The sequence below is a fragment of the Heterodontus francisci genome, chromosome 1 (assembly GCF_036365525.1).
Source record: "Heterodontus francisci isolate sHetFra1 chromosome 1, sHetFra1.hap1, whole genome shotgun sequence".
NCBI lineage: Eukaryota > Metazoa > Chordata > Chondrichthyes > Heterodontiformes > Heterodontidae > Heterodontus > Heterodontus francisci.
The window spans coordinates 26,647,980-26,675,723 of NC_090371.1; the positions used below are offsets into that span (position 1 = coordinate 26,647,980).

Here is a 27,744-nt window from a genome sequence, read left to right on the forward strand (position 1 = left end):
TGCAGCTGCACCTTGTTAATTAGAGAATTGGTTTAAACCAGTTTTCAGGGGCTAGAGTCAGTCAGTATAAAAGTGGGCCATCTTACAGTGCTAATGTTAGCACTGGAGTGCTGACTTGGGTTGCATTAGTGTTAAAGTGGAAGTTTGGTGACTGGGGAAGTTCTCAGAATGAGGGGAGCTGAGAGTTTCCATAGAGCTCAGCTGACTGGTGAGTAAGTCCTGGTGGGTATTTTTCAAAGTGGATTGAATGGCAAGTCATTGTTTTAGCAAGACTTAGTTGTTTTTTTAATTATAATCTTCTAAAGTTTTAAATTTAAAGGGTTTAGTCATGGCAGGAGAGCTTGAAGCCGTGGTTTGCTCCTCTTGCTGCATGTGGGAATGCGGGAACATTTCCAGTCCCTGGGACCAGCATGTGTGCAGGAAGTGTGTCCAGCTGCAGCTCCTGGAAGCTCGGGTTTCAGAGCTGGAACGGCGGCTGGAAACACTGGAGCATCCGCGAGTCTGAGAGCATTGTGGATAGCACGTTTAGAGAGGAGTTCCGAAGAAGGGTCACTGACCCGAAACGTTAACTCTGCTTCTCTTTTCACAGATGCTGCCAGGCCTGCTGAATGATTCCAGCATTTCTCGTTTTTATTACGTATAGAGAGGTGGTCACACCGCAGCTGAAGGGACTTGAGGAAGGGAATAGGTGATCACCAGGCAGTCCAAGAGAATCAGGCAGGTAGTTCAGGAGTCCCCTTGGGTCCCGCTTGTAAATTGGTATTCCATTTTGGCGGCTGATGAGGCTGGTTCCTCCAGGGAGTACGGACAGAGCCAAGCTTCTGGCACCACAAGCAGCCTGTCTGCACAGGAAGGGGAAAGAGAGGAAGAGCAATAGTAATAGGGGATTCTATAGTCGGGAACAGATAGGCGCTACTGTGGCCGTCAACGTGACTCCAGGATGGTGTGTTGCCTTCCTGGTGCCAGGGTCCGGGATGTCACTGAACGACTGCAGGGCATCCTGAAGGGGGAGGGTGATAAGGCAGAGGTCATGGTACATATTGGTACCAATGACATAGGTAGAAAGAGGGATGAGGTCTTGCATCAAGAATTCAGGGAGTTAGCCAGTAGACTAAAAAGCAGGACCTCTCGGGTTGTAATCTCTGGATTACTCTCAGTGCCACGTGCTAGTGAGGAAAGAAATAGGAGAATAGCACAGATGAATGCGTGGCTTAAGAGTTGGTGCATGAGGGAGGGTTTTAGATTTCTGGACCACTGGGATCGTTTCTGGGGAAGGTGGGACCTGTACAAGCGGGACGGTCTACATCTGAACCAGAGGGGAACTAACATCCTTGCTGGTGGATTTGCTAGTGCTGTTGGGAGGAGTTTAAACTAATTTGGCAGGGGGAGGGGATGCATACTCCTAGCAGAATAGGGACACAGCTAAACACAGGAAAGCGAACATGTCAGATGGAATACAGCAGAAGTAAGTTTCAAGGGAGTAAGACCAGGATGGAAGGCCTCTACTTTAATGCCAGGAGTATTGCAGGTAAAACGGATGAGTTAAGGGCAATGATTGACACGTGGAATTGTGATAAGTAGCCATCACGGAGACATGGTTGAGGGAGGGGCAGGATTGGCAGCTCAATATCCCGGGATATAGAATCTTCAGGTGAGACAGAGGAGGGGGCATCGCAATATTAGTTAAGGAGTCAGTTACTGCAGTAAGGAGAGATGATATCTTGGAGGGGGCATCAAATGAAGCTTTATGGGTAGAGTTTAGGAATAAAAAAGGGACAGCCACATTGCTAGGTGTTTATTATAGACCCCCCGATAGTCGTCAGGAAATTGAGGAGCAAATATGTGCGCAATTTGCAGAGGTGTGTAAATATAATAGGGTAATTATATTAAGCATTTTGGTGATAGCGACCACAACATGGTACAATTTAAGCTTGTTATGGAGAAAGAAATAAACAATTTGCGAAAAAAGGTTTTGGATTGGGGGAGAGCGAATTTTAGTAAAATAAGGCAGGATCTGGCCAAGGTAGACTGGGAAGAGTTGCTTGTTGGGAAATCTACAGAAGAGCAGTGGGGGGCATTCAAAAAGGAAATGGGGAGGGTACAAGCCCAACATTTTCCCTCTAGGGTAATAGGTAGGAGGAACAAGCCCAGAGAACCATGGATGACCAGAAACATTCAGGGTAAGATGAGAAGGAAAAGAGGCTTTTAGCAAATACAAGGAGAGCAAATCAACGGAAGCATTAGTGGAGTACAGAAAGTGTAGGATGGAGCTCAAGAAAGCAATTAGGAGGGCACAGAGGGGATATGAGAAAGCTCTGGCTGGTAAAAGTAGGGAAAATCCCCAGATATTCTATAAGTATACCAATGGGAAGAGGATAACCAGGGGGAAGTTTGTGGGTGGAGCCAGAGGACATTGGTAGGGTGTTGAACGAATACTTCACATCTGTCTTCAACCAAGAGAAAGAGGATGTAGACATGGAACTGAGAGAGAGAGACTGAGGTTCTTGAGCAAATTGTCATAGGGAGTGACAAGGTATTGAAGGTTTTGGAAGGCTTACAAGTGGACAAATCTCCAGGTCCGGACAATTTGAGTCCCAGGATGCTGTGGGAGGCGAGGGTGGAGATTGCAGGGGCTCTGACCCTAATTTTTAATTCCTCTCTGGCCACAGGGGAGGTGCCAGAGGACTGGAGAACAGCCAATGTGGTCCCACTATTTAAGAAAGGTTGTAGAGATAAGCCAGGGAACTACAGACCAGTGAGTCTCATGTCAGTGGTAGGGAAACTATTGGAGAAAATTCTGAAGGAGAGAATCTATCTCCACTTGGAAAGGCAAAATTTGATTAGGAATAGTCAGCATGGCTTTGTCAGAGGGAGGTCATGCCTAACAAATTTGATTGAGTTTTTTTGAGCATGTGACCAGGTGTGTAGATGAGGATAGTGCAGTTGATGTAGTTTATATGGATTTCAGCAAAGCCTTTGACAAGGTCCCACATGGGAGACTTATCAAGAAAGCAAATGCACATGGGATACAAGGTAACTTGATGAGGTGGATTCAAAATTGGCTTAGCTGCAGGAGACAGAGGGTGATGACAGACGGCTGGTTTAGTGACTGGAAGCCAGTGTCCAGTGACGTACCACAGGGATCTGTGCTGGGTCCCCTATTTGTCATTTATAAAAACGACATGACTATGTGGGGGGTAGGATCAGTAGGTTCGCAGACGACACAAAGTTTGGCCGAGTGGTTAACAGTGAGGTGGAGTGTCTTGGGTTTCAGGAAGATATAGACAGAATGGTCAAATGGGCAGAAAAGTGGCAGATGGAATTTAACGCTGAAAAGTGTGGGTTTTGTGTGCACTTTAGAAGGAGTAATGTGACACGGAAGTATTCAATGAATGGCCTGACACTGGGAAGTTCTGAGGAACAAAGGGACCTTGGCGTGTTTGTCCATAGATCTCTGAAGGCAGAAGGGCAGCTAGGAAGAGAGGTTGGATAGGCTTGAGTTGTTTTCACTGGAACAGAGAAGACTGAGGGGTGACCTGATCGAGGTGTACAAGATTATGCAGGGCATGGATAGGGAGCAGATGTTCACCTTAGTTGAAGGGTCAGTTACGAGCAGTCACAAGTTTAAGGTGAGGGGCAGGAGGTTTAAGGGGGATTTGAGGAATAACTTTTTTACCCAGAGGGTGGTGACGGTCTGGAATGCCCTGCCTGGGAGGGTGGTAGATGCAGGATGCCTCACATCCTTTAAAAAGTACCTGGATGAGCACTTGGCATGTCATAACATTCAAGGCTATGGGCCAAGTGTTGGCAAATGGGATTAGGTAGACAGGTCAGGTGTTTTAATGCATTGGTGCAGACTCGATGGGCCGAAGCACCTCTTCTGCACTGTATTATTCTGTGATTCATGTTGCCTTGCTGTCTCCTTGCTTCTTTTGCTAATTGCCTTAAATTGGTCGTCTCTGGTTCTCAACCCTTCTGCTAACAGTACAGTTTCCCCTGCTGTCCAGATCCCTCATGATTTTTGTGCATCACTATCAAATCTCTTCATCTTTGTTTTTAAGGAGAACAACTGGAGCTTCTCCAATCTAGCCATGTAACTGAAGTGTCTCATCCCTGGAACCATTCCTGTAAATCTTTTTTGCACCCTCTCTAGTACCTTTTTTACATTCTTCCTGAAGTGTGGTGCCCAGAACTGGACACAATACTCCAGTCGAGGCTAAACCAATGTTTTATGAAGGCAAAAGGGTATGCCTCTGCTCTGCTGCTGACTGAGATCCCGGCCATTGTCTTTGAGACACTGCAGCATGTGAAGTATATGATGAAAGCCTGGCCTCCCCATAGCAAAATTCATGTTTCTCCAGTCTAAACTTTCATAATTTTAAAAGCCTCCATTAAATCTCCCCTCTGCTCCATTAGCAATAGTCCTAATATCTGAAATTTTTAACTATAGTCTGTCTTCCTGGCAAATGTTTGTGCTTTTTGTAATGGATAAACTGCACACATCATGCACTATGGCCTGAGTATTGCTGTGTGAACACTTTGCATTAGCTCTTGGTCACTTTTTTATTAAACCCCCAAATGCTACTGCCTTTTTTAATGCTTTATCTATAATTTTAGTTATCACCTAGTTGAACCCCGAAGTCTCTAATTCATGTTCCTTCAACATCTTGTGTGCAAACTCCCATTTACATTTTTCTTACAGAATTTGTTGTTTTGCACTGCCATTCTTCACATTAAGTTCCATTTGTTACCCGCCTGCCCGTTCCACCAACTTGTTTTCCTGAAATCTTTTGTCTCCTTGCTGTGCATATTCTGAAAAATAATGAATGTATCTGAGTCCTGTCTTATTGAATGTAGTGTTGGAGAGGAGTTCTTAAAAGCTCACAGAACTTGGCTGCTGTGAGGTGTAGGGAGTAAGGATGGCTGGTGCACAAAAAATTATGGGAGAATAGTTGGGTATGTATGAGCTGGATAGGCTGTTCATCGGTTACATTCAGGATGAGAAGAGTCAAAATTCCAAGGTGGTGGCTTATTTTTTCACTCCGTGCTAGCCATCCTCAGTGCCTTGCATAAGTACCATCTGAGACCTTGATAGTGTGTGTTGGTAGGATTTTGAATTGGTAACTGTATTAGGAGTCGTCTATTGCCAAGCATCCAGTTGAGCCCTGTCTTGTTTTCACCTGAAGTTCACACATTTGCAACAGAGGTTGCTGGATGGTGATGGGACTGGAGTAAGCCCCCCGCTTCTAGCCATGTCTAGTTGTACCTCTGCTACCACCTAGCTGAGTTTAGTGAACTCTGCAGCCTATGGATCAAAATTTTTATTTTATTATTCATTTATGGGATGTGGGCGTTGCTGGACAGGCTAGCATTTACTGCCCATCCCTATTTGTCCTTGAGAAGGTGATGGTGAGCTGCTGTCTTGAACTGCTGAGGTCCATGTGAGGTAGGCACAGTGCTGTTCAGAAGGGAGTTCCAGGATTTTAGTTCCAAGTCAGGATGGTGTGTGACTTGGAGGGGAACTTGCAGGTGGTGGTGTTCGCATGCATTTGCTGCCCTTGTCCTTCTAGTTGGTAGAGGTCGTGGGTTTGGAAGGTGCTTTCTAAGGAGCATTGGTGCGTTGCTGCAGTGCATCTTGTAGATAGTATACACTGCTGCCATTGTGTGTCGGTGGTGGAGGGAGTGGATGTTTGTGGATGGGGTGCCAGTCAAGTGGGCTGCTTTGTCCTGGATGGTGTTTAGCTTCTTGTGTTGTTGGAGCTGCACCCATCCAGGCAAGTGGAGCGTGTTCCATCACACTCCTAACTTGTGCCTTGTAGATGGTGGACAGGCTTTGGGGAATCAGGAGGTGAGTTACTCGCCGCAGGATTGCTAGCCTCTGGCCTGCTCTTATAAATACCATGGCTACTCCCAGTTCAGTTTCTGGTCAATGGTAGCACCTAGGATGTTGATAGTGGGGGATTCAGTGATGGTAATGCCATTGAATGTCAAGGGGAGATGGTTAGATTCTCTGTTGTTGGATATGGTCATTGCCTGACACTTGTGTGGCGTGAATTTTACTTGCCACTTATCAGCCCAAGCCTGAATATTGTCCAAGTCTTGCTGCATTTCTACACAGACTGCTTCAGTATCTGGGGAGTTGCGAATTGTGCTGAACCTTGTGCAATCATCAGCAAACATCCCCACTTCTGACCTTATGATTGAAGGAGGTCATTGATGAAGCAGCTGAAGATGGTTGGGCCCAGGACACTACCCTGAGGAACTCCTGCAGTGATGTCCTGGAGCTCAGATGACTGATCTCCAACAACCGCAACTGTCTTCCTTTTGTGCTAGGTATGACTCCAACCAGCGGAGAGTTTTCCCCCTGATTCCCATTGACTTCAGTTTTGCTGTTGCTCCTTGATGCCATACTCTGTCAAATGCTGCCTTGATGTCAAGGGCAGTCACTCTCACCTCACCTTTTGAGTTCAGCTCTTTTGGTCCATGTTTGAACCAAGGCTGTAATGGGGTCAGGAGCTGAGTGGCCCTGGCGGAACTCAAACAGAGCATCACTGAGCAGGTTATTGCTACGCAAGTGCCGCTAGATGGCACTGTTGATGACACCTTCCATCACTTTACTGATAATTGAGAGTAGGCTGATGGGGCAGTAATTGGCCGGGTTGGACTTGTCCTGCTTTTCGTGTACAGGACATACCTGGGCAATTTTCCACATTGCAGGGTAGATGCCAGTGGTGTAGCTGTACTGGAACAGCTTGGCTAGAGGTGCAGCAAGTTCTGGAGCACAGGTCTTCAGTACCATTGCTGGAATATTATCAGGGCTCATAGCCTTTGCAGTATCCAGTGCCTTCAGTCGTTTCTTGATATCACGTGGAGTGAATTGAATTGGCTGAAGTCTGGCATCTGTGATGCTGGGGACCTCAGGAGGGGGCAGAGATGGATTATCAACTTGTCACTTCTGGCTAAAGATTGTTGCAAATGTTTCAGCCTTGTATTTCGCACTGATATGCTGGGCTTCCCCCATCACTGAGGATGGGGATATTTGTGGAGCCACCTCCTCCAGTTGGTTGTTTAATTGTCTACCACCATCCACGGCTGGATGTGGCAGGACTGCAGAGCTTAGATCTGATCCGTTGGTTATGGGATCGCTTAGCTCTGTCTATCGCATGCTGCTTAAGCAGTTTGGCACACATATAGTCCTGTGTTGTTACCTCAACATGAGGTATCAACCTGGTGAAGTATGCCTGGTGTTGCTCCTGGCATGCCCTCCTGCACTCTTCATTGGACCAGGGTTGGTCTCCTGGCTTGATGGTAATGGTAGAGTGGGGGGATATGCTGGGCCATGAGGTTACGGATTGTGGTTGAATACAATTCAGCTGCTGATGGCCCACAGCGCCTCATGGATGCCCAATTTTGCATTGCTAAATCTGATCGAAATCTATCCCATTTAGCACGGTGGTAGTGCCACACAACATGATGGAGGGTATCCTCAATGCGAAGGCGGCACCTTTGTCTCTACAAGGACTGTGCGGTGGTCATTCCTACCAATACTGTCATGGACAGATGCATCTGCAGCAGGCAGATTGGTGAGGATGAGGTTAAGTATGTTTTTCCCTCTTGTTTCCTCACCACCTGCCGCATACCCAGTCTAGCAGCTATGTCCTTTTGGACTTGGCCAGTTTGGTCGGTAGTGGTGCTACCAAGACTCTTGGTGATGGACATTGAAGTCCCCCACCCAGAGTACATTCTGTGCCCTTGCCACCCTCAGTGCTTCCTCCAAGTTCAACATTGAGTATTGATTCATCAGCTGAGGGAGGGCAGTAGATGGTAGTCAGCAGGAGGTTTCCTTGTCCATGTTTGACCTAATGACTTGATGCCATGAGACCTCATCGGATCTGGAGTCGGTGTTGAGGACTCCCAGGGCACTCCCTCCTGACTATACCCACTGCTGCCACCTCTGGGTCTGTCCTGCCAGTGGGACAGACATACCCGGGAATGGTGATGGCAATGTCTGGGACATTGCCGGTCAGGTATGATTTGGTGAGTGTGACTGTCAGGCTGTTGCTTGACTAGTCTGTGGGACGGCTCTCCCAACTTTGGCACAAGCACTTAAATTTTAGTAAGGAGGACTTTGCAGGGTCGATAGGGCTGGGTTTGCCATTGTCGATGCCGGGTGGTCCATTGGGCTTCATTTTTTTTTATTGACTTTGTAGCGGTTACATACAACTAAGTGGCTTGCTAGGCCATTTGAGAGGGCGTGTAAGAGTCAACCACATTGCTGTGGGTCTGGAGTCACATGTAGGCCAGACCAAGTAAGGACAGCAGATTTCCTTCTCTAAAGGACATTAGTGAACCAGATGTGTTTTTTACAACGATCGGCAATTGTTTTATGGCCATCTTTAGACTAGCTTTTTAAAAAAAAAAAAAAATTCCAGATTTATTAATTTAATTCAAATTCCACCTTCTGCTGTGGTAGGATTTGAACCCATGTCCCCTGAGCAATGCCCTGGGTCTCTGGGTTACTAGTCCAGTGACAATACCACTACGCAACCACCTTCCCAGAGGCTGAGACAAAGCTGGTATGTTGGCTTACCAGCTGAATCTGGTTGGTGAGCTCATGAACTACTTGTTTGTACCAAACTCATATTTTTAACTACAGTTCACCTATTTCTGCCTTCCTTCTGCTTATGGAAGGAAGCAACTCGAGCGATACCATTAACTGGTATGTTGCATGCCTGTTCCTGTTACTGTATTGGATAGTGGGAGAAAATGTGCAGCAGAGCCATTGCACTCTTGTGCCCTTCTAAATCAGTCATTTGATACTGTTTTGGGACTGTGCAGTAGGTTTGGTTTTCTCCTGTACAGATCTTTGTACCCTAAAACCGCTCGCTGTTGAGTTTACTACCTGTCCTTGTAATGTGTCTCCGGCACTTCTGGGGAAGAAGGCAAACCACTGGCTTGCATTTTGGGATCTGCTTCTGGCCTTGAATCTGGGAGAGAAAAACGATTGAAATGGGATTTAATTACTAGCCCTTTTTTAAAAAAATGGTTTTATTTGTGGAGATGATGTAAAAGGGTTGCTGATTGCCAATCATGATTAAAATAGCAATTCAGCATCTTGCAGTTGGAGCTGTTGCAGCAGCTTCTAACATTCCCCACCAATCTATTCACTTTTTTCCCAGCTTTCTGTAAGGCTGCAGAGGTATGATTTATACTTGCTTTAACTCCACGTTTATTGAATGTTCCAGCTGTCAAGAGGTTCTAAGCCATATAAACAGCAAAGTAACAACTGTACTAAGGAGATCCTAAGGTCACAAGTACAAAATTTGGTAGCCTGTGATAAAGCAGGCAGTTCTTAATTTTGATTTAGTACTGAGGGCACATTGGCCTTTTTTTAATAAATGTCTATCATTACTAGTTGTGCCAGGATTTGTGGCTCAAGTTTATAACCTGAGTTTTGAGAGATTTGGCAGCACCCTATCGTGTTTTATATACTCAAGCCCTGTACTGTTGTTGTTCCAGTCCAAATAAACTTGTCACATTAAAAGCGCAATTGGCCAAAATCTTTAACTTGATTTTTGACAGACTTCCACACTAGTGATTCGAAAGAGTTATGAGGTCATCAAGTTCCTGTTTGCCTTTGTCTTAGTACAATTTATGTGGTTAAGTTCTATATTTGTTTAGTTTACTATTGCACTAATTTAATATACTGAATTGCATTTTGGGTAGCTAACTTTTTTTTTAGAAGGGATCCTGTGGAGTCTTAAGGAGGAGCAAGATTGCCCCTCAAGTTTGAAGAGTTAATTATAAATATTTAGACCCATTGAGGACTGAGACTGGTGTTGCATGAAAGCCTTTTCAGAATGTGGTCTGTTTTGTACAGATGTCACCAGTTAACAATACCCTGATTTCCTTAATGTCTGTGGTTTCAGTGTTGGGGTTTAGATTTCAAACCCATTGGCAGAAAATGATAACACATGTTAATTCCCTTAGTAACCAGGTACTCTTTCTTGTGTCTTGTCAATTAAGATCATCTGGCTGCTTTTAATTTGAACAGCAGCTCTTATGCCCCTGTATCCATGTAGTTTGGGTTCGTTAAAAGGCCGAAGCAGAACTTTAAATTTATAGTTGCAGTAACTCTGCTATATTTGGCGAAGCCGGTAATCAGTTTCTCAAAAATGAATTCCGCAGCCTCTTGCTGTTGTAAGTCTATTGTTTAATCTAGAACCCCTTGTTCCCTGTTCCTCAACTGCTGGAAGCAGTCTTTCTTTCTACCCTGTCCCATCCTTTCTTAATTTTAAGTACTTCTATAATTAATTAAAAAAAAAACTTTCAAGTCTCCTTGTATTTGTATTTCCTCATACCATGAGCATTCTGCAGAATCTGCATTAATCTCTCTCATTCCCACGGTGTTCAGCCCAATATTAAATAACAAGTGAGGTTATCTTGTATAGGCTCATCGTTGCCTCTTACTTTTATATTCACTTGCAAGTTAAAATCTAGAAGTCTCATCAGCCTGAGGTGCTGCTTTTAATATACTTATAAAGCTATGCCCAAATCCCTCTGCTCTGAGTTACATCAGTTCAGTATCTTTTTTTCAAATATTTCACCTCACTTGCTGACGATATCTGCCTCTTTTTTTTTAAGCCCATTTCCCTGCCATCTTATCAAGATCCCATTGCATTGTCCTTTTTATCCGAGTGAATTCTTCCTCCTATTTTGGTGGTATCTGCACATTGACAATTTAATTCCTATATAGATACGTTGCAGTTACACCATTCTGGAAAGCCTACCTTTGCAAATTTTACAATTCTGTCGATTTTAGCTTACAATAAATATTCTAGCTTCTAAATTGCTTAAAACTGGGGGCTTTAACATTTAGCTCCCTGTTTAACGTATTGGAAAACTCATAATTGCAGTTTTAGAATTTCCATTTTAGTGAGCTGTCAAATTTAAGGTGAACAGCATTCTCCAAGACTGATATTTCCATGTTAATGGAGTAAACCTTTCCTAAGAGACTTGCATTTTAATTGTGGGGCAGGTGCATAATTCCATCTGTTGCTTGCTCGCTGACTTAGACTGCTGGATAGGGTAAGTAGCACGTGCTGAAAGGAAAGAGCCTGTCTCTTCTGCCTGACTAGTTCTGTTGTGCTGTTTCTTTGTTATGCCAAGCTTGTGTCTTCCTGATTGTGGCACAGATTAAATGCTGTCAGCTGTAGGGTTAGTGCTATAGGCCTCTCCCAGATGGCATATGGTGATTGAGGACTAATCTCCTTTCCAGACAAAGGGGCTCGTTAGCATACAGGTGGTGCGCAGTGAAACTAAAGGCCAATGCTGTGAAGATAGTAATGGCAATTTTGATCCCTCTCCATCTTGTGGGTGCTTGGAATCCTTATTCTCAGCAGTACTTTGTGTATAGACATTCATTGCACTGCAAGGCTCATATACTAATCATGGACAGATGTGATGCCACCAAATAATTAAGTGTTAAAGGAATGCCGAGAGTTTAAGTACCAGTGAATGTAGTACATTCACAATGTTAAAATTGTGAACTTGCTCTTCCGATGTTCACTGGTTTTTAAATGTCATGCACCTCGAAAGGAACTTTTTCAAAATATCACACTACATCGACATGAAATGTAATTCTTTTGAGATATCTGAGCCACAGAAACCCTTGCTTTTCCATAATCTTAAAACCTGGGCTCAGTGTTGGGTAGTTGTGTGATAACAGTAGAAAGAGCAAGGTAAAGTTGTCATGTGCCTTTATCTCTACATTTAAAAGCTGCTGCTTTCTGATTTAATAGTTTGTACTAGAGTACTGTCTATATTAATGTAGCAACAGGAACTGAAGTTTGTTTCTCTTCAATTTTTTTTTTGCAGGTTTGAAAAAGCAATATTAGAATCTGGAAAAGTGGTTGCTCAGTAAGTAATCCCTGGCCTGTGAGATAACGGGTTTTGTTTAACATATACCAGTCCAGTTGATGCATTGCAAAATAAAGTCTGGTCTATTCTCTGGTGAGAAAGTGTGTTTCCTCTGCTTGCTGACAATTTCAAAACTGTATTCAAATTTTGAGGCTGTTCTTGTATGGTAAGGTGTTGAGTCAATTGACAATTAAACATTAATTTCTTGGCACCCCTTTTTGATTTTGTTGGGTCTTTTTTCTGACGTGGCCACTCTGGCATGCAGGAACTCCTCTTGTGCCTCCCCAAATTGATAAGCCTTTATAAGCAGCTGTTCTCCATGTCTGCAGCAGTTCTGTTCACATTGCCTTAATTTGTTTCTCCTCTCGCCACCCACACTTACGAAGATGCCCAGAAGCATGAATCAGCTTTCAGTTAATTTCCACTCCTTCATTAGCACCGCCATTCCCCCAACCCCAGGCTATCGGTCTCTAACTTGAGTGTTAGATACCAAGATCTGGATGAGTCAAAACTTTCTTGCAGCTTAATGTTGGCAAAATCAAAACCAATGTCTTTCCCTCCAAGCACATCTCCAGTTTCTACTCAGTACCCCCTTGGCACACTAGGCTTAAAAGTAAAAGTGTGGCTTCTCAATAGTTACTTGGCATGAGGCTCATCTTTCTCCTCCCCATCCAATCTCTCAAAACATGTTGTTTTCACCTCCAACATTGCCCATCTTTAGCCCCTACCTCTTTCCCTCACAGCTGTGAAAAGCACTTCTCTGCTATTTTGGCTGAACTTCTCCAGTGTTCATACTGTTCCTCCTACTGCTTATGAGATATACACTACTCCGAATGTGTCCTCGCTACTTTTAAGGCCTGTACCTTGCTAAGGCTATTTGTGTCCTAACAAAATATATTTTCTTGTCTACTCCTTTGAATCCTTCCATAGCCTCACCCTTGCTCACCTTGGATCTTTTGTAAGAACATTTACAAGTATGTATAAAGAATAATAAGTGCAAGTAAGCATACGTCCCTTCGAGGTAGAGGCAGGAGAAATTACAGGAAGAAAGAAATGGTGGACATTAAACTTTTTTTTTAATATAGTGGGACACAATGTACTGGAAATTGTGGAAAGCCAAGTGTGCAATGAGTGAGAAACTTGAAGCAATGATAGAGAAAGTACTATAGAAATTAAAGGGGCTCGAAGCTGACAAATCTTGGGTACCTGATGGCCTGCATCATAGGGTTTCAGAACTGGCTGCAGAGATAGTGTATGAATTGATTTTAATCTTCTAAAATTTAGGGAATTCTCACCGATTTCTGGATTGGAAGAGTAAAAAATGTAAACCTGCTATTCAAGAAATGAGGAAGAGAACTGGGAACTAGGCTAGTTAGCCTGACATCAGTGATAGCAGAGCACTTGAAAAATCACATTATAATTAGGCAAAGTCAACCTGGTTTTATGATGGGAAAATTTGATTTCTTTTGAGGGTGTAACTAGCAGAGTAGCTAAAAGAGAACTATTGGATGTATAAATTGGCCTTTCAGAAGGCATTCAATTAGGTGTTACAAGAATAGGGCTCGTGGGATTGGCAAAAATGTTAGCATGGATTGAAGATTGATTAACGGATAAAATTACAAATAAATGGGTCATTTTGGGGATGGCCAGGTGTAACTAGAGGTGATGCAAAGATCGGTGCTTGGGCCTTGCCTATTTGTAATCTACATCATTGAGTTTGAGGGGACTGAGTGCATTAGCAAACTTGGATATATTACAAGTGAGAAAATAACGAGAACACAAGAATATAGATGGTTAAGTGGACAAGAAGAGGACAGTGGAGTATAACATGCAAGTGTGAAATTTTCTGCTCTGGGAAGAATGGAAAAGCAGAAGGTTTTAAATGAAACTTAAATGTTGAGGGATTTGGGTCCCTCTGTCCCTCTCTTTGGCCTCCTTGTCTCGAGAGACAATAGGTAAGTGCCTGGAGGTGGTCAGTGGTTTGTGAAGCAGCACCTGGAATGGCTATAAAGGCCAATTCTAGAGTGACAGACTCTTCCACAGGTGCTGCAGATAATATTGGTTGTCGGGGCTGTTAAACAGTTGGCTCTCCCCTTTCACTTCTGCCTTTTTTCTTGCCAACTGCTAAGTCTCTTCGACTCGCCACGCTTTAGCCCCGCCTTTATGGTTGCCTGCCAGCTCTGGCGATCGCTGGCAACTGACTCCCACGACTTGTGATCAATGTCACAGGACTTCATGTGTTTGCAGACGTCTAGACGTCTTTAAAGCGGAGACAAGGACGGCCGGTGGGTCTGATACCAGTGACTAGCTCGCTGTACAACGTGTCCTCGGGGATCCTGCCATCTTCCATGCGGCTCACATGGCCAAGCCATCTCAGGCGTCGCTGGCTCAGTAGGCTGGGGATGTTGGCTGCCTTGAGGACTTCTCTGTTGGAGATACAGTCCTGCCACCTGATGCCAAGGATTCTCCAGAGGCAGCGAAGATGGAATGAATTGAGACGTCGCTGTTGGCTGACGTACGTTGTCCAGGCCTCGCTGCCGTAGAGCAAGGTACTGAGGACACGGGCTTGATGCACTTGGACTTTTGTGTTCCGTGTCAGAGCGCCATTTTCCCGCACTCTCTTGGCCAGTCTGGACATAGCAGAGGACGCCTTTCCCATGGGCTTGTTGATTCCTGCATTGAGAGACAGGTTACTGGTGATAGTTGAGCCTAGGCAGGTGAACTCTTGAACCACTTCCAGAGCGTGGTCACTGATATTTATGGATGGGGCATTTCTGATGTCCTGTCCCATGATGTTCGTTTTCTTGAGGCTGATAGTTAGGCCAAATTCGGTGCAGGCAGCTGCAATCCTGTCCGAGTCTCTGCAGACACTCCTCAGTGTGAGATGTTAATGCAGCTTCGTCAGCAAAGAGGAGTTCCCTGATGAGGACTTTCCGTACTTTGGTCTTCACTCTTAGATGGGCAAGGTTGCACAACCAGCCACCTGATCTTGTGTGGAGGAAAATTCCTTCTTCTGAAGACTTGAACGCAGGTGAGAGCAGCTGGGAGAAGATGATCCCAAACAGTGTAGGTGTGAGAACACAAGGCTGTGTTCTCGCACCTACACTGTGGGATCATCATCTCCCTGCTGCTCTCACCTGCGTTCAAGTCTTGTACACAATCACCAAGTTAATTTGCAGTTATAAATTAGGAAGATAAATAGTATGTTGACCTTTGTTGCAAGGGGGTTGGAGTATGAGTAAGGAAGTCTTGCTGCAATTAGAGTTTTGAGACCACACCTAGAGTACTGTGTACAGTTTATACTTGAGGGGTATACTTGCTTTGAGGGTGCAGTAAATTGATTCCTGGGATGGGAGAGCTATCCTATTAGGAGTGTGGGTAGAGTGGAGTTGAGAGGAATGAGCTGTGATGTCATTTAAATGTAAAATTCTTGGAGGGCCTAACAGGGTAGATGCTGAGAGGTTGTTTCCCTTGGCTGGAGAGTCTGGAGCTAGGGGTCATGGCCTGCGGATAAGGGGTTAACCACTGATGACTGAGGTGAGAAATTTCTTCATTCAAGGTTGACTGTTGGAAGTCTCTACCCAGAGGGCTGTGTATCATCTTCTTTGGCCTCCTTGTCTCGAGAGACAATGGGTAAGCGCCTGGAGGTGGTCAGTGGTTTGTGGAGCAGCGCCTGGAGTGGCTTTCAAGGCCAATGTTAGAGTGACAGGCTCTTCCACAGGTGCTGCAGAAGAAATTGTTTGTCGGGGCTGTTACACAGTTGGCTCAGTTGATATGTATGTTTAAGTCTGAAATCCCTTCGATTCTTGCGCACTAAGGGAATTGATGATTAGGGTGGGAAAGTGGAGTTGATGTAGAATATCCATAATAAATGGTAGAGCAGGCTCCATGTGCCATATGGCTGCCTACTTATTTCTCTTCAGATAGTTAACAGTTTCCTTTTAATAGCTTCTGTCTTAACCACATGTGGTAATGCATCCATATTCTAATGACCTCTAAAATCTCCTTGAATTTCCCTCTCGTCATCATTCTGAGTTTTCTCTTTTTCTTTTCTTTCTTTTGGGCCTCCTTATCTCGAGAGACAATGGATACGCGCCTGGAGGTGGTCAGTGGTTTGTGAAGCAGCGCCTGGAGTGGCTATAAAGGCCAATTCTAGAGTGACAGGCTCTTCCACAGGTGCTGCAGAGAAATTTGTTTGTCGGGGCTGTTACACAGTTGGCTCTCCCCTTGCGCCTCTGTCTTTTTTCCTGCCAACTACTAAGTCTCTTCGACTCGCCGCAATTTAGCCCTGTCTTTATGGATGCCCGCCAGCTCTGGCGAATGCTGGCAACTGACTCCCACGACTTGTGATCAATGTCACATGATTTCATGTCGCGTTTGCAGACGTCTTTATAGCGGAGACATGGACGGCCGGTGGGTCTGATACCAGTGGCGAGCTCGCTGTACAATGTGTCTTTGGGGATCCTGCCATCTTCCATGCGGCTGAGTTGTCTGAGTTTATGGTGTATTATTACTGGTTAACTTAAACAGCACAATCAATGGGAGATGTTGCAAAGGTTGTCATTTGACATGGTGACTTTATAGAGCCATAAACTGGTTGTCAACAGCAATTGTCACTGTTCTGAAGTAATGTCAGTATCTGAGCTTATTGACTTTGGGTTGCTTGTAGAATTGGAATTGGGGGTGGACAGGTGGTAGAGAAGGGGGCATCATTGCTGGAGGTTGTATTAAAGTGGTAAAATTCCTTCCTGGTTCTTTCATTTGTTCAATATTTTAGCCACAACTTGACCAGATGTCATTTCATATGCATTCTGGTTGCTGCTGAGTTGCACAGCTTGACTTGTAGAATATTCTCTTCCTCATTCATTTCTCTTCCCTACACTCGGCCTGAGTTTCACTGACTTCTGTATTTCATCTCAACACTGAGTTTAAGTAGGTTTTTTTTTCAGGTGGTTGTTGGGGGGCTGCAGGGTGGTTCCATGATATCCTTACACACGCATTTTCCATTGAAGTTGCTGCAATAATCAGGACTAGTTCCTCTCAACTAAGATGGTGAAAGTGACTGGCAGCATATCTAATCGCCATTGAGAATCAAACTGGGATTTTCCTCATTTGCCTCGAATCCATGTTGGGCTGTGACCATGACTGACTGAGGCATTAGAGGAGCTCCATACTAGTGGGAGTGTTGATTTTAAGGGACAAAGAAAATGAGTGGTAGTTATTTAACTTCAACTTAGTTCTTGGGTGCTTTCGTCCCTGTTCAGATACGTCACGAGCATTTTCCTGTCAAGTCTAGGACCTGATTTATATAAGGGTGTAGTATTAAATGTACTGTTCAGAAACTTAACTGAACCTGTTTGTTTTTTTGGGCACTTTAACCTCCCAATCTACTCAATACCTATTGATTTCCATTTTTGGAAAGTTGTGTTGACTTAGCTGGTAGTTACATCATACCTGTTTCAAGGTCTTTTTAATAACTTGTTCAAATGGTATTAAATGTTGAACTGTTAATATTGGGGGAGAGGAGGAGAAAGAGAAACTTGAGTTGGCCAATTCTGACTCTGAGCTGTTTTGAGTGTTAACGAATCTTTTTTCCTGCTTTTCAGGAAGTTCCCCATAAGAAGAATAAACTCCCTTCCGGTGAGTCTCTTCGCAGAATACTGGTTTCTGTACATCCTTTTTGATCTTGTAGGCTTCCTTAAATTAAAAAAAAAGCCCCACCAGATTTGGTACATTTTAAAGCTTGCAGCATGTGCTGGGGTGGGAGCCGCAAGTTACCAGTCAACGTGTTCATGAATTCCGAACAGCCTGTGGGCAAACACGGCCAGTACAGGATGCTGTCACTGGTGGACTGAATGTAAGCTTGAATGAATGTGTACTTGAAAATACACATTCAGCAGTATTTTTCTGTTCCTCCCAACTTTTGACATCAGCTGGGCGTTCAGTACTGCGGAAACATACTGCTGTGTTTTAAATTCAAACCAAGTTATTTGAGGTCTAGACATGCCAAATTTGTTTGAAGGATCTGAATTCTTCCCTTCCCATGAAGGATACTCCATCTTGTGGCAGAAAATAAATGAGGAAGGCTATTTATCCCATCCTGATTCATCCATTGAGATCCTAATGTACATTTGTTTGTTTCTTCACCCATTCATCTGACTCCCTTCGTAGCATGTAGTTTGTTAAATTATTCTGGAGTATTTGCCTTCGTGACTCTGGAATTCTGCATGTTGATCACTAAAGAATTTCCTGATAGCTTTCAAAATATTTTTGTCCAGTTTGAGCTTTGTGTCCTCGTGCTTCAATTTTTAACTTTTTATTTTAATTTTTTGAATGTGAGCATTGCTGGCAAAGCCAGCATTTAATTGCACAGCTCTAATTGCCCTTGAGAAGGTGGTGGTGAGCTGTCTTCATGAACTGCTGCAGTCTATGTAGTGTAGGTACACTCAGTGCTTTTTTTGTTTCTGTAGTGGTTTGGTCGACCATTTCAGAGGGCAGTTAAGAATCAATTGCATTGCTGTGGGTCTGGAGTCACGTAGGCCAGACTGGGTGCGGGTGGCAGGTTTCCTACCCCGAAGGTCATTCCTGCACCAGATGTATTTTACAACAATCCCCTAATTTCACAATCATTATTAATTAGGCTAGTTTTTTAATAGATTTATTAGTTGAATTTAAATTCCCCTGGCTGCCTGTAATGGGATTTGAACTTGTTTTTTGGAGGATTAGTCCAGTCCTTGATTTACTAGTCCAGTAACATTGCTACGATGCTACCATCCCTTTATTTAATACATTGGTTAACTTTTTCTATGCACAACATTTTGCATTCTCCTGTCACTTGCTTTCCAGTATGAGAAGTTCAAGTTTCTCCAGTCTTTCCTCATGAGCATCTTTACCCCATATGTGCCTTTTGCAGCGGGGATCATTGGATAGTGATAGAAACATAGAAAATAGGAGCAGGAGTAGGCTAGAGATAGAGAGCCAGAATTTATAATTTTTCTTGTAATGCTGCCTTCTCCCATGGGTAAGCTACCTTAGCTGAGGACCCCAACCTGGAATTTTGCTGGATTTCATGGCTGTACTTGAGGGGCACAATTCCCAAGGATCCATCAGCTGTGTGGCATATCTTAATTCTGCAGCTATAAGATGCACAGCTGCTTTTGTTTTTTAATTAATTCATGGGACGTGGGTGTCACTGGCCAGCCAGCATTTATTGCCCATCCATAATTGCCCTTGAGAAGGTGGTGGTGAGCTACCATCTTGAACTGCTGCGGTCCATGTGGGGTAGGTACACCACAGTGCTGTTGGGAAGGGAGTTCCAGAATTTTGACCCAGCAACAGTGAAGGAATGGCGACATAGTCCCAAGTCAGGATGGTGTGTGACTTGGAGGGGAACTTGCAGGTGGTGATGTTCCCGTGCATTTGCTGCCCTTGTCCTTCTAGTTGGTCGAGGTCATGGGTTTGGAAGGTGCTGTCTAAGGAGCGTTGGTGCGTTGCGGCAGTGCATCTTGTAGTTGGTACACACTGCTGCCACTGTGTGTCGGTGGTGGAGGGAGTGAATGTTTGTAGATGGGGTGCCAATCAAGCAGGCTGCTTTGTCCTGGATGCTGTCGAGCTGCTTGTGTTGGAGCTGCATCCATCCAGGCAAGTGGAGAGTATTCCATCACACTCCTGACTTGTGCCTTGTAGATGGTGGACAGGCTTTGGGGAGTCAGGAGGTGAGTTACTCACTGCAGGATTCCTAACCTCTGACCTGCTCTTGTAGCCACAGTATTTATATGGTTACTCCAGTTCAGTTTCTGGTCAATGGTAGCCCCGAGAATGTTGATAGTGGGGGATTCAGTGATGGTAATGCTATTGAATGTCAAGGGGAGATGGTTAGATTCTCTCTTGTTGGAGATGGTCATTGCCCAGCACTTGTGAGGCATGAAAGTTACTTGCCACTTATTAGCCCAAGCCTGGATATTGTTCAGGTCTTGCTGCATTTCTACGCAGACTGCTTCAGTATCTGAGGAGTCATGAATGGTGCTGAACATTGTGCAATCATCAGCGAACATCCCCACTTCTGACCTTATGATTGAAGGAAAGTCATTGATGAAGCAGCTGAAGATGGTTGGGCCTAGGACACTACCCTGAGGAACTCCTGCAGTGATGTGTCAGCTCTGCCAAGTTGTTGATGTAAATGTCCAGCTGCCTGCATACACTGGTTTGAAATGACCTCCAGAAAAACAACGATAAAGACACTAACCCAAAGGAAACATTGAACTTTCATTTTCTGAATGAGTTGGCTTCAACACTTGTAACTGGGTCTTGATGCAAATAATAGCATTGTTTAGTAATATGAAGGGAGCAGTGACAGTGGTTGTTACTGGACTAGTGATCCAGAGGCCTGGACTAATTATCCAGAGATGAGTTCAAATCCCATCACAGCAGCTGGGAATTTTTAAATTCAATTACATAAAACATGGAATAAAAAGCTGTATCTGTTTAATGGTGGCCATGTGAGTTGTTTTTTAAAAGAAAAAATCTAATGTGTTTTTGGGAAAGAAATCTGTCCTATGACTCCAGACCCACAGCAGTGTGATCAACTCTGAGCTGTTCTCTGGAATGGCATAGTAAGCTACGCAGTTCAGGTCAATTATTGATGGACCAGAAATGCTGGCCTTGCCATTCAATCATGGGAGCAGGATGGCACTGAAGAAGTGAAGCTCTAGCAGTTCAATACACTTAAGTCTAATGTGCCAAAAACTATCTCTGGTGATCAAGGTATTGCATTTGTTTTCAAGAGCTGTAAATCCTCTACACTGAGATCAGTGTAAACTAGGCTTGCCTTAGAAATGACTTTTTGCCAATTCTAATGACTTGGAGCTGGATATTTGCATGTAGCATTTGAAAACACTGAAGAGTTAGATGCTCAGTGACTTGATGCTAAGCCATCTACTTTTACGTTTTCTAGATGAGACTTCTAGGATCAAGTCCTGCGCTAAAGTCAAGCCAATGTGCCTCTGCAGATTCAGAGGTGTTTTACGAAGGAAGTGGTAGCATCCTTGCAGCGGAAGGAAACAAAGAAAATGTAAGTTCCTTGCCTATCTGTAGAAGGAATAATCCAGTCTCAACTATGCAAATTGCTTGATATTTTTCACTTTGCTCCAAAATTCCCCTGTCCTTAAATGTTTTACAATCAACTGTCAAGTCAGTAACTTTTCAAAACTAAAGCACATAAATGCCAATGCTGCTCCTGGGAATGCTGAAGATCTTCTGGGAATAAAGGTGACTTGCTAACTTGGTTTCAATCAAGCAACTGAGCTGAAGCCTTTAATGAACAAACTATACCTGTTGTAGAACCATAGAAAAATTGCGGCCATTGAGCCCATGTCTACGCCGGCCCAAAAAAAAAAAAGTGGCCACCCCATCTAATTCCACCTTCCAGCACCTGGTCCGTAGCCTTGCAGGTTACAGCACTTCAGGTATGTCCAGATACCTTTTTTAAATGAGTTGAGGGTTTCTGCCTCTACCACTGATCATGGCAGTGAATTCCAGACGCCCACCACCCTCTGGGTGAAAAAGTTTTCCTTCGTGTCCCCTCTAATCCTTCTACCAGTCACCTTAAATCTGTGCCCCTTGGTAATTGACCTCTGCGCTAGGGGAAACAGCTTCTTCCTGTCTACTCTATCTAGGCCACATGTAATTTTGTGCACAATTAAGTCACCCCTCAGCCGCCTCTGTTCTAAGGAAAACAACTCTGGCCGATCTAGTCTTTCCTCATAGTTACAACTTTTTAAGCCCTGGTAACATTCTTGTAAATCTCCTTTGTGCACTCTCCAGAGCAATGATGTCCTTCCTGTAATGTGGTGACCAGAACTGTACGCATTACTCCAGCTGTGGCCTAACGAGCATTTTATACAGTTCCAGCATTCTATCTCTGCTTTTGTATTCTATACCTCGGCCGATAAAGGAAAGCATTCCATATGCCTTTTTCACCACTTTAGCTACCTGTCCTGCCACCTTCAAGGACCTGTGGACATGCACTCCAAGATCTCTCGCTGCTTCTGCCCCTCTCGATATCCTCCTGTTGTGGATTCCTTTACTTTGTGTTTGCCCCTCCCCAAATGCATTACCTCACACTTGAATTCCATTTGCCACTTTTACGCCCACTCAACCAAACCATTGATATTCTAGTCTGCAGCTCTCCTCTTTACTATCAACTACATGGTCAATTTTTGTGTCATCAAATTTCCCAGTCATGCCTCCCACAGAATCACAGAATAATACAGTGCAGAAGAGGCTCTTCTGCCCATCGAGTCTGCACCGATGCATTAGAACACCTGACCTGTCTACCTAATCCCATTTGCCAGCACTTGGCCCATAGCCTTGAATGTTATGATGTGCCAAGTGCTCATCCAGGTACTTTTTAAAGGATGTGAGGCACCCTGCATCTACCACCCTCCCAGGCAGGGCATTCCAGACCATCACCACCCTCTGGGTAAAAAGTTCTTCCTCAAATCCCCCTTAAACCTCCTGCCCCTCACCTTTAAACTTGTGACCCCTCGTAACTGACCCTTCAACTAAGCCCCTGTCCACGCCCCTCATAATCCTGTACACCTCGATCAGGTCACCCCTCAGTCTTCTCTGCTCCAATGAAAACAGCCCAAGCCTATCGAACCTCTCTTCATAGCTTAAATGTTCCATCCCAGGCAACATCCTGGTGAATCGCCTCTGCACCCCCTCCAATGCAATCACATCCTTCCTATAATGTGGCGACCAGAATTGCCCACAGTACTCCAGCTGTGGCCTTACCAAAGTTCTGTACAACTCCAACATGACCTCCCTGCTTTTGTAATTATGCCTCGATTGATAAAGGCAAGTGTCCCATATTCCTTTTTCACCACCCTATTAACCTGCCCTTCTGCCTTCAGAGATCTATGGACAAACACGCCAAGGTCCCTTTGTTCCTCGGAACTTCCCAGTGTCAGGCCATTTGTTGGAATACTTCCGTGACCCCTTACTCCTTCCAAAGTGTATCACCTCACACTTTTCAGTGTTAAATTCCATCTGCCACTTTTCTGCCATTTGACCATCCCGTCTATATCTTCCTGTAACCTAAGACACTCCACCTCACTGTTAACCACTCGGCCAATCTTTGTGTTATCCCACATTTAAATCCAAATCATTAAAATGTACCACAAACAGTAAGGGACCCAACACTGAGCCCTGTGGAACGCCACTGGAAACCACTTTCCATTCACAAAAATATCCATCAACTACTACCCTTTGTTTCCTGTCACTGAGCTAATATTGGATCCAACCTGCCACATTCCCCTGTATCCCATGGGCTTTCATTTTTTAACCAGTCTGCCATGTGGGACATTGTCAAATGCCTTACTAAAATCCATGTACACCACATCCACTGCACTCCCCTCATCAATCCTCCTTGTTACTTCCTCAAAAAAACTTAATCAAGTTGGTAAGACATGACCTTCCCATAACAAATCCATGCTGACTATCCCTGATTAATCCGTGCCTTTCTAAATGGCAGTTTATCCTGTCCCTCAGAATTAATTCTAATAATTTACCCACCACCAAGGTCAGACTGACTGGCCTATAATTATTTGGCCTATCGCTCGCACCCTTTTTAAACAATGGTATATTTGCAGACCTCCAATCATCTGGCATCTCACCCATATCCAGTGATGATTTGAAGATGATCCTCAGCACATCTGCTTTTTCCTCTCTGGCTTCCTTTTGACAACCTGGGATGCAATCCATCCAGCCCTGGTGATTTATCAACTTTCATGGATATCAGACCCTCTACTACTTCCCCCCCTCAATATGCTTATCGTAGCTAATATTTCACACTCTTCTTTAACTACAATGTCCATATCGAACTTCTCCTTTGTGAAGACAGAGACAAAATTCTCTAAGAACCCTGCCCACATCTTCTGCATCCAATCATAAGTTCCCTTGTGCATCTGAGAAGCCCTACCCTTTTCTTCATTATCATCTTGCTCTTAATGTACTGATATATCTTTGGGTTTTCCTTGATTGATTTTTTTTTTTTACCTGCTGATAATTTTTCATGTCCTCTTTGCTTTTGCACTTTATATACTCCTCCAGGCTTTCTAAACTATTTGTTTTTCTGCTTTAACTTGCCCTGTTCATTGGAATGATTTACTTTTAAACTGAAAGTAAAGATGTAGATGTCATCCCAACACACCAGGTATGTCAGCTCACTCAATGATTCTGGGCCACCTCTGCTTTTGTCTCTGCCTTATATTCTTCGAACTTCACACTTCTCTTGGGGCATCTGTGTACCAGTAGGTTAACTTGCATACTTTGGATTAAGTGAGTTAAAGGGTGTTAGTGGTTAAAATGATGCTTGTGGAATGGTGGCCGACTTTAGTAAATGGCCAAATAGTGCAATAATTTGAAGTGGTTTTCGTCTCTCTGCAACTTGCCCTCCAGCAAATAACACAATGATAAAGAATTGCTTAAGTTGGGCTTCTTGCTTAGTTATTGCACAGCATTCACCGGTTTCTTTCTACCCCTTCGCAGGAAGGATTTGAATTCAAAAAGCCAGTTCATCCCGTTTCTCGAAACCGTCTCTGCAGCTTCTATAGTGGGAGCAGGCAAGATCAGAGGCCGAGTTCTGCACCTGCATTAATGGCGAGTAACTTAAACTTTGACTTAAAGAATTGCTGAAAAGATAAGACATTGTGAGGTGCTCTTGCATTGCAGTGACCTAAATGATGGCTTAAAATCCTTTTCTGTTCCAGTGTGTCAAGCAAGCAGCAAAATACTGGTTTCCAGAACCATTTTCCCCCACTTATATTGTCACTGTAGCTCCTTGGGTACCAGGCAGAATCTAACTGGCTTTTAAGACAAATTTGTGTTTATATAGTGCTTTTTTTATAATGTATAAAATATCCCAAGGTGCTTTATGGGGGACTGCAGACAATGAGTTGTGACAAAAATTACATGCTCAGAAATGACTAGATATGTTCCTTTAATCTTCTCCTTGAGTGGTAATGACTGGTGTGCTGTGATTGCAGTCTGGAGAACTTTGGCCCTTTCTAATTTTGAGCTTGGTTTCAAGTGACCCACCTGACTCTTGCCTATCTTCTTTCCCCCACCCCCCCAAGAAACTCTCAGTTGGCTTTCCAAAGTTAGTAAAAATCCATAGATTTCTACATACATGAAGGATGAGGAAATGCACCATCTTTTTCTGGATCCATCATTTCTGTTTATGTACTTGAGTGCATCTGTATTCCTTTTTATCACCCCTCCTTTTTTCATAAATAACTGCCTTGCTTTTCATCTCCATCCGATCCCAAATCTTTCTGATCTCTTCCAACTACGATGTCATTCCAGTGCCCAATACTATTTCTCCCTGCCCTTTCTGATTTTTGGAGAGAATATTACATTCATGCTTTATTCCTTTTTACTTGTGCAACAGGGGAGCCGGTGGTGGTGTGCTAATGTCACAACTAGTAATCCAGAGGCCCAGGCTAATGCCTTGGACAGGGGTTAAAATCCTCCCATGGCAGATGGTGGAATTGAAATTTAATTCAATTAATTGAAATTTCTAGAATTGATGACTACCTTTGGTCAATTGTTGAAAAAAAACCCATCTGATTCTCTGCTGTCCTTCTAGGGAAGGAAAACTGCCACCCTTACCTGGTCTGGCCTACATGTGATTCTGGATCCACAGCAATGTTCTTGACTTTTAACTGTCCTCTGAAATGGCCTAGTAAGCCAGACAGTTGTCAAGAACAATTAAGGGTGGGCAACAAATGCTGGCCTTGCCAGTGATGCCCATATGCCATGAAGTTACTTTCTACACATTACTTGGGGGTACCAATGGTTCCATCTGAGGTTTGCCTGTACCCTCTAACCTATGCTGCTAGTGTAATTCTCTCTATTGGAGAAAGCCAAACTGAATAATACTGGTCAACTGTTAGTAAAAGTGATCTTCGCTGTGGATTTTGTGTTGGAAGAAAATCTGATCTTTATTTGAAAAGCTGTGTAATATGTTAATTATACTTAATATAGCTTTCGCCATGTGTGGGTGATGGATCAGCTGATGTTGGTAGTCCAATTCTTCTACGTCGATCCTCATTAACCTCGTCTGTTGATGATGAAGATGATGGATTTTTGGAGTTGCTTGATGAAGATATTGAGGTAAAACATTTAGCTGTTTTGGAACCCATTAAATTAGCGTAAAACCCATTGAGATTAAAATTCTGTTGTAAATTTTTGCACTCTATTTTAACTATAAATTGCCCAGACCCATTTATAGTTTTGTCCTTGCAAACTTGAACTGTTTTGAAAGATGCAGCCTCAGGATGACGTACTGATAATGTGCTAGTCATAGTAGCTGGGAACCATTAGAGATGCTAAGTGTCAGTTTTAAGTCACATTGTTTTATGGGCATCAGTTCACTAAGCCTAGTCACAGCACTGCTGTAGAATCCTCAGTGATCAACACTGAAAATACTGCAGTGTGGCATTATATTTTAAAAGGTATGTATGGTTGAAAACTGGGCTTACAGGTGGAGTAGAAGGATCTTGGTTGACCAGCAACTGTCGAACACTAACTGTATCTACTAACTTTTTTTTTTGATTACCTTTAAACTGTGGTAAGTCATGAGATCTAACTTGCCCCAATACTAGGATCATTGTCTTTATTAAAAAAAATGGAAGCTACAGTGCTTGTTAATAGTCATTTGCTTTTGTTTGAAGCATTATCTCGTCTACTAATTTTTTTTTTGACAGAATGATGCTGATGTACCTTCTGGCATGGCCAGTTTGCTGACCGCTCCACTCGTGACTAGAAAGCAAATCACACAGGAAATTGTGAATAATGTAAGTCTTTTTTTTTTGGCAGCTCCGTTCCATTGAGCATTGGCAGATTTTGAATACTTTACGTGCAGTTTGAAGGTAAAATTCCTTTTTGTTTTAGGGAACTCCTAATAAATGGTCCTGTGACGAAAACTTCAAATCTCCCACGTCAGCCCACGAAATGCGATCCATCTTGAAACGGGTGGATCGACCCAAAGATGAAGAGACCCCAGTGAAAAATAAGAGGAGGAGAAGTCTTGCTGGTATAACAGAAGAATCAGGTGCCGAAAAAGCGGTAAGCTTGATTTCTGATAAGAAGTGTGACTGACACTGAATTATAGCAAGAACGCTAATGAGTAGCTTGAGGATCTCTAATTCAATAAGATGTTTGGATCAGTGCCCTGTGAGAGACCATTGAACGGGAGCATTTTCTACAATATGGTGGATTCCAGGGGGTAGCAACTACTGTGGGCTAGCAAGAATTTTATTCTCCACAGCAGATGAACTGTTTGAATCAGTGCACTTGATAGTGCTGTTAGCTGTATGGGGCAGGAGGGATCAAACCATAGAGCCAGCAGCTTTGAATGTGACTGTGGGTTGCAATCCCCAAGTATTTCAGAACCCGTTTGGAAAAACACTCTTGCAGTAAAATGGCAAGCTTCATGCCTTGAGCAGTCAGTGCCGTTCTCTCTACGCACTGCCTTTAAGCTAGACTCTCCATAACACCTGTGTTTTCTGTTGTATGACTGAAGCAGACTCACTTGAAACTCAGTCCAGTTTATTCATTGAAAAAAATCCTTGCCATCAATACTTAAGCTTGATTGACTTCTATATGCAGTCACCAAAATTCTGCTTGCAAACTTGTTTCCTTCCCTCCACCAATGCAATGCGCCATTCTTCCTCCTCTCCTCTTCTGACCTTCCTTTTACCACTTCTGCTGCATCAGCCTGCTGCTTTGTTCCCATTTGATATGGTGCCCCACTTTCTCATT

At 43.7% G+C, this 27,744-nt stretch overlaps 1 protein-coding gene across 1 annotated transcript in view; it reads left to right on the forward strand.

The window, feature by feature from the left end:
* Positions 1 to 27,744, forward strand: part of cdc25b (cell division cycle 25B) — a 63,172-nt gene that overhangs the window by 14,329 nt on the left and 21,099 nt on the right. The window contains exons 4-10 of the mRNA XM_068028736.1: positions 11,878 to 11,919; positions 17,526 to 17,559; positions 20,873 to 20,989; positions 24,469 to 24,579; positions 25,966 to 26,094; positions 26,688 to 26,777; positions 26,875 to 27,048. Of these exons, the coding sequence (XP_067884837.1) occupies positions 11,878 to 11,919; positions 17,526 to 17,559; positions 20,873 to 20,989; positions 24,469 to 24,579; positions 25,966 to 26,094; positions 26,688 to 26,777; positions 26,875 to 27,048 (697 nt within the window). The remainder of the gene's footprint in view (positions 1 to 11,877; positions 11,920 to 17,525; positions 17,560 to 20,872; positions 20,990 to 24,468; positions 24,580 to 25,965; positions 26,095 to 26,687; positions 26,778 to 26,874; positions 27,049 to 27,744) is intronic.